Here is a 7074-nt window from a genome sequence, read left to right on the forward strand (position 1 = left end):
GGGGACAAGCTCATAGTGGAAGGGTGAACACATGGAAAGGGGGTTTGGAGGGGCAAGGAGAGCACTGTACCATCCACCAGGCCAAAGTGCTGCTGCGGAAGCTCCAGGGGAGCAGAGAAGTCCTCAGGGACGGAGTAGCTGGCCCTGCAGAGGAAAATCAGGGCCAAGAGTGAGCCGGTGCTCACCCGTGCTGGCACAAGAGCTCCCGTGCACCACTTGTCTTCCCCCAGCCCAGCCAACGCCTGAGCACTCAGAGCCACGAGTGCCAGCCCCTGCCAGGAGCCCTGGGGTACCTCTGCAGGTACTGGGGCTGGGAGGAGGAGGCAAGTGCCATCACCTCTGCTTTAAGGGCCGCGGAAGGGCAGTCCCCAGCAGGAGGGCGAGCAGCAGGAGCCAGTACGGCATGGCGCACCCTGACACGGACTCTGCAGTGAGGTCACAGAGGAGCCACCCTAGTGGCCCTGGGATACCAGCCCAGGGGGCAGGTCCCCACCCAGGTTCTGCTGCCAACCCTCTTCCAGAACATGAGATGCCTGGTTCTGCCCAGGCCCGGTCAGCTGCTCACAGCCCTCCCTGCGGGGCACTCCAGTGCCACCAGCCGGCTACTCCTCTGTCCTGGCCATGGGAGCCTCTGCAGCAGCTCACTGAGCACTTGGCCAAGCCCCTGAGCACTGCAAACCGTCTTAGCACACGCGAGGTGCTAGGAAAGCACCCTGAAAAATGCAGCTCTCCATACCCCCAGGGGAACCCCAAGAGCCTGTGGACTGACCCTGGCACCTGGAGTTAAGAGGCTACAGCCATCAGCTGAGCAACATGTGGGGCCCTGACACAGACCATAGCAAAAAGCTTCTAAGGGACAGCGCATCCCAGGGTAGACAACTGTAAAAGCTGCTCTTTCCAACAGAGAGGATCCCAAGCAAAGAGGGAGAGGTCCTTCAGCTCGGTTCTTTCCGTTCAGTCAGTTTATTTGACAGACAAGCCCGCTCCAAGCAGATCAGCCAGGCACGGCCAACACAAGCAGGCTGCAGCTCAAACCTCAGTGCCATGAGGTGGGAGACAATGCTCTCCAAAAAAAGCACTGCCCTGCCTGGCTTTATTACAGTGCAGCCGTACAAAAGGAGAAAAATCAAGTGCTTAAAAAAAGAGGCTGTCCCATCACCCATCACTGCAGCCACAGAATGGTCCAGAGAAAGAGCTGGCCAGGGCCTCTCCACACACGTAGTGTCCATCATTTACAGTTAGATCTGTTAAAAAAATTACATACACCCCCCTCCCCGCCCTGCAGAATGGGAGCTTCTCACTGATGATTTAAATGAAAAATAGACATTATTGACATCCCTTCCCCAGCCTGCTTCCACTCCTTAGCAATGTCCAGCCATGATCTTAGCAGAGAATAATCATCATCTTCTCATCAGCCCCAGTTATAGAAGTAGATTTTCTGCCAGGCAGGTAAGTAATCCATCAGTGGCCCTGAAACAACAGAAAGAGAGATCACACACGGAGAAAGACAAGAATTTGAAGCTGCATCTATCCAGGGTGCATCACCCCCTTCTCCTTATGATACCCAACAACGTCCAGTCTCCAGCCGTACGCCTCAGATGAACCCAAGAATAAAACAGTTACTTTTGCCAAGATGGGAGACAACTTTGGGATGTGGTGCCAGAGACTAGAGCAGGACCAAGCAGGGTGTGAAACATGGTCAGCACGGCCATGGTGTGGGACACACCCCGCTCAGAGCCGACACGTCCAAGCTCCAGTGGGAAGGGGGGGTTCCAAAACGTGCCAAGGGGAAAACCTGCACGCAGGGAGTCAGGAGGACACTGCCATGGCACAGCGAAGAGAGAAGGCAACTGAGCAGTAATGAGAGGTGCAGATGTAGAGTGAAAAATGCTTATGTGACACATGGCTTAATGCAGGCCCCAAAGCCTCGCTGGAATCACTAACTGGGGAAGTGGCTCCTGAGCTAGCCAGCTTTGCGACCTCCCCAGAGAAAGGACAACCCCATGATGCCAGTCTGATCTAATGCCGTATCACCGCCATGAATTCACCCCGCGGAAGGCTTCGCATCAGCAGGGAAGAGGGGGAGGGGGGATTCGGGCCCATGATGAAGGGATCCTCTGGTGAAGGACTAGAAGAGAGACTTGGTTCAATGCTTTGATTTACAATTGGTTTCTGCCCAGGTCAATGTCCCTAAGCACCCATTTACCCCTCATGTCTGCACTACAGGCTGGGAATCAAGGAAAAGAGTTCAGAAATCGGATTGCAAAGCAGGGCTCTGGTCCACCAGCTGATGTGCAGAAAGGGAGCCCAGGAGAACAGGCCTCGGTGGTAGAGACTGAGCTCTGCAGCCTGGGAGGGCACACAGGGGTTTAACACTGTGGTCGAGCTGGGGGGCAACTTGTCCTTTCTCATTCCACTTTAAAACAACACAGCATCAACATGGGGAGCACCAGTGGCAACCATTCTAGGGACATCCTGATTCCTTCCTCAGGTTGGAAATCAATTGACAAATGTTCTGCCCCACCCCCATGTTTTTCCTCCACCCAAAGGAAAGGGGATATAACAGCAGGACCCACTTACGTGTGACAAAGCCAACTCCAGGCACATAATCAGCCAACAAGCGCAGAAGGAGGAGGATCCTGCCCCTAGGAAGGGAGAGAGTGTGAGTCCAGCAGGACACCTCCTACCCCAGCTGCTGAATGCAAGATCAGCAACAGCTGTTAAGCAAGGGCTCAGATTAACTTGGTCAAAGGCAACCAGATCTCTTCAGACCTACTCACCCAATCCCCTGATGTTATTTGTTTTTGTTAAAAGGAAAATTTTCAGTAAAAGCCCAGCACGGGCCCCTTACTCTGAGTATCGGTCATAGAAAGGAGATCTCAGCAGGTAGTACAGCAGTAAGATGGTTCGTCGCCTCAGCTCTGCTCGCTCTCGCCTGTTCAGGTCTTTCAGATCACTAAGCAAGCTCAGGCTGGAAGGAGAAGGGCAGAGAGCTAATGCACGGCAATAGCAGCCAACAAGGAAAAGAAAGTGGATTTCTAAACACCCTCCGTTTTCAGCTCCACGCAGAGCAGGCTGCATCAGCTCAGCACACAGAGCAAGTGCTGCAGAAGACACCCAAATGTGTCAATCTCCCAGCAAAAGACCTGCCCCTCTGTGTATTTCTCTCAGTAGAGCCTGCCCAGGATGAGAGAACAGGGGGAAGCACGATGCTCAACCACCACCAACCTCAAGCACCCGCCAAGACTCTTCCTCAGACTGACCTCGAGATGTCCAGGACTGCTGAGAGGAGCCAGGGCTTCCATGATCTCTGGCCCCACACTCCTAAACTCAATACTAGGAATGCACAGTCAAGGAATGGAAAGAACCAGAGATGCCCTACAAGAGCTGGCAGAGGAGCAGTCCCCTGGGTACCAGCACAGCTCTGCCCAGGCAGCAGAACACACTCTAAGGCGGTGCTCAGGTGGGTCCAGGGAAGGCACTGGAGGACTTGCACCCACAACTCCAGCGGCTGAGGCTGGCCATCAAGGAGTAAGGGAAGGGAGGAGTCCCGAGGCCCTGCCTAAGCAGAGCAGGACAGGGAGAGCAAAGCCCACAGGCGCTGCCCTGCCCCAGGGCCAGGCCGGCAGCACCCTCTGTCGGCACCAGCTATGGCGTGAGCCCGTACGCAGCCAGGCCAGGATACGGTGGAGCAGAGGGCGGGTAATGTAGAGGGATTCTGCGATGGTTTCTTGGAGACCCAGAGGGGTGGAAGGCTGGTTCATCTCCTCCGCTCTTCGGCTCTGTGACTCCTCCCTCTGCTGGGGGGACCCCCAGTGCCGGGACTGCAGGGATGGGGCTGAAACAAGGAGGTCAGGTCACGAACACAAATAAAAATCTTCCTAGTGCTTCTCTGCACCACCGCCCCACTGCTTTCTGTGCCGTGAAGGTGTCAAATGGGAAAGCTCAAAGAGCTGCACACACAGCAACTGCTGTGCCAGGCCAGCACCCTCAGAACTTGCCTCCAGAAGGGACAGAGCAGGTTCTTGTCAAGCCTGCACTCCTCAAAGTATAATCGCGCCAAAGACTTGTCTCTGCGGCACAGCTCACTTGGGAAAACACAACTTCACTGCTATTCTTGCAGCACATGCCTGAATCCCTGTTGCTTTTGGGCCCCATGGCCAGCAAGATATACCCCAATGCAAGGTTCTGCTCTTTACTGCCCACACCCAGGTCGTACATAAAGGGCACAGAGCAGAAACAGCCAGGCAAGGACAGAAGGCAGGCTCAGCTACTTACTGCTCTGGAGAGAGCGCACAACACGGCTGGAACGCTTGCCAACATAGGTCTGGTCCTTCCCCGAGGAGTTGCCTTCCATGTCTGCAGGAAGACACAAGCACAGGGTGCAGGAACTCCAAAGCAAGTCGCCTCACCTCAGCGCTGGCAGCACGCCTCGCTATACCGCCATCAAGACCACCCGACTGAAAGTTGGATCTGGACCATCCACAAAGCATTTGGGCCACAGAACCGCTTGTCGACACCCCGTCCCTGGAAGCGTTCAAGGTCAGATGATCCTTAAGGTACCTTCCAACCTAGACAGTTCTATGACTCTATGCTTCTATCCTGAAGGGGCTAACGCTAAACTGAGGGTGAAAAGGTAAATCCGACTGACAATACCCAGGCCTAGGATCTCTTTCCTCACTGTCAGACCAGGGGGACCGACAGTAGTTCCAGGTTCAGCCTCGTTCCAGGCTTAGACTCCTCCACTACCTCTTTCCAGACTGCAGGACAATCCTGCCACTAAGCTAATTCGTGCTCTGCAGACAGTGGAAAGTTCAGCTCAGCTTCGTGTGCCGAAGCCTTACAGCTTCCTGCGCCGCACAAGCTGCTGCTGTGACAATTCCTCGCAGGACAGGCACGTCCCATGCACCATGGGCTCACCTTGGGGATGAAGAGGCTGCTGCTGCTCCCTGTTCAGTGGCACGATGGGAGGAGATGTCTGGATGCCAGCTTTGTACCACAGCAAGAGCAGGAGACGAAGGATGGCTCTGTGAGCAGACACAGGGAAGCCTTCAATACCAGGCTACGGAGCTGCATTCCTGTTGCGCTGCAAAGGTGACTTCCACAGAAGAGGAAAACACTCAGATCTGCTCAGGGCGACTGGCAAGGCGAGAGGGGTAAGCGTGCCCTTCTGTGGCACAGCATCCAACACACAGGGCTCCGAATTCCCCCAGCCTCAGGGACCGGCGGCTCAGTCCAGTTTGGGCTTTTTCCTGCGGTACTGCTGAGCCCCCTCCAGATCCCCTTTCCGAGCGCACGCTGCCCCTTCCCCTCCGCCCGCGGCACTTACTTAGCCAGCTGGATGAGGACAATGATGGTCCACCGGCCCATCTCCCCCCACACCCTGGCTGTCCCCATCTCTGCAAAGACCTCCACGCACTCTAGCACACTCAGCCAGGTCAGCAGCTTCTGCTGGGGCAGCGACTGCAAAACACAGAGGGGAGGAGGGGGACAGGATGCAGGTTCTGCTCCGGAGTTAAACAGGGCAGGAGCACAGCCCAGGCTGGTGGGACCCTCAGAAATAAGCAACGGATGGGCTAGCAAGTCACAGCCCCAGAGACAGCCAGAGTCTATGCACAAGACCACTTCTCCACCTCCAAGCAGGGGCAGACTGAGATATCACAGCATCACACTGAGCTGCTACCCCATAAACAGGAAGAACACAACAGCCGTGTCTAGAAATCCCTTCTACTCCAGCTGACAGAGGAGGGCAGCCCCCCAGATTGTGGCACTGTGCCTGAACTCCCCAGCAAAACTCTCTCCTCCTCGTCCCAGAGCTGGGATACATTACGAACATCCTCCTCAGTTAGAGGTGACAAGGGTACAGAGAAGGGGACCCAGAGTCCAGTCACACCAGGACGAATGCAGGCCGAATACTGCATCAGTCCAGATTCCAGGCGTGAACCCCGAGACAGCAAGTGTCAGCCTGGGTCCCTGCTGCACATGGGCAAACTTGCTGGTGCTGTCAACCACAGGGTTTAACCCATTGAAAAGTATCAATAAAGAAGCAAATCTTCTGCATTTCTGTTTGTTACGCACCCGACGCTCCAGCCAGAGAGCTGCCTACACCCCAACCCACACAGCGGGCAGGTTTGCAACAGACGAGGCCTGTCTGGAATAAAACGCCCTTCTCATTCCCCAAAGGGTCTAATAAGTGCCGAGAGCCAACCTGGGACTCTTGCACGAGAGACACAGAGGCAAGGTGCTTATGTTTGTTTTGCTCAACAGCATATGCAAAGGACGAGTATGACGGATGGAATAAGAGCTTTAGTGCTCCAGAGCCACTGGAAAGGGCATTAGTTATTAGGCAACATCTCTGCCTAGCTCAAGCACTGGGCTTCTCCAAAAGCAGTGGAGCTCCTGGTGAAAGTCAGGGCTTGGTTTCTGTGGCCCAGGATGTCCTCGGGCCACTCCTTTAAGCCAGAAGCAACAAGGCAGGGCTGCTCTTTACCTGCATTCAGAGGTTGCCTCTGGCCTCTTACATACTGACAGCAAAGAGAGACCACAGCAAAGACCTTTTAGTTTCTACAGACACTCCCTGAAAGCTTCTTCGAGGAAGAAAGTATGTGTCCCAAATCCTCCACCCACATGCCTTACCACGGGCAGGCTCCGCTGCAGCTCTTTTCGGAGAATCCAGTCATTTAACAGCACCAGGAGGTTGGAGGCAGAGTACACTAGGAAAGAAAGAGAATAACACAGTTACGGGATGCACAAAAAGCAAAATAAACCGGGGCTGCTGCCTCTTGCCCCGGAGAGGGGACGACAGAAGAAAGGCAACAGGTGCAGATTCCTCCGGTGGATACAGCCAGGCAGGACCAAACCAAGTGTTCCGGGGAAGGGTCCCGCACGCACCCCCGCCAAGGCCCCGGTGCCACCTACCCAGCTCCGACAGGGCGTGGGAGTCCGAGAAGCGACCTGCAACGGGAGGAGAAGCGGTCAAGGCCAGGCCCGAGGGGGCTTTGGGCAGCCCGCTCCCGTGGGAGGGGTCCCTGCCCGGGCCGGAGGGCCGGGATCAGGTCCTCCTTAAAGGCCCCC

General features: G+C 55.5%; 1 protein-coding gene across 1 annotated transcript; it reads right to left on the minus strand.

Annotated features, from left to right (window-relative positions):
- Positions 1-1063: 1063 nt before the first annotated feature.
- Positions 1064-7028, minus strand: PEX16 (peroxisomal biogenesis factor 16; the record flags this gene model as incomplete). The annotated part of the gene is made up of 10 exons (XM_009869353.1): positions 1064-1470; positions 2581-2645; positions 2852-2971; positions 3264-3336; positions 3686-3838; positions 4279-4359; positions 4921-5027; positions 5330-5463; positions 6637-6713; positions 6919-7028. Coding segments are annotated over 10 exons (979 nt in total), but the record flags the coding sequence as incomplete, so codon positions are not given.
- Positions 7029-7074: the final 46 nt, after the last annotated feature.

The sequence above is a fragment of the Apaloderma vittatum genome, unplaced genomic scaffold (genome assembly GCF_000703405.1).
Source record: "Apaloderma vittatum isolate BGI_N311 unplaced genomic scaffold, ASM70340v1 scaffold33355, whole genome shotgun sequence".
NCBI lineage: Eukaryota > Metazoa > Chordata > Aves > Trogoniformes > Trogonidae > Apaloderma > Apaloderma vittatum.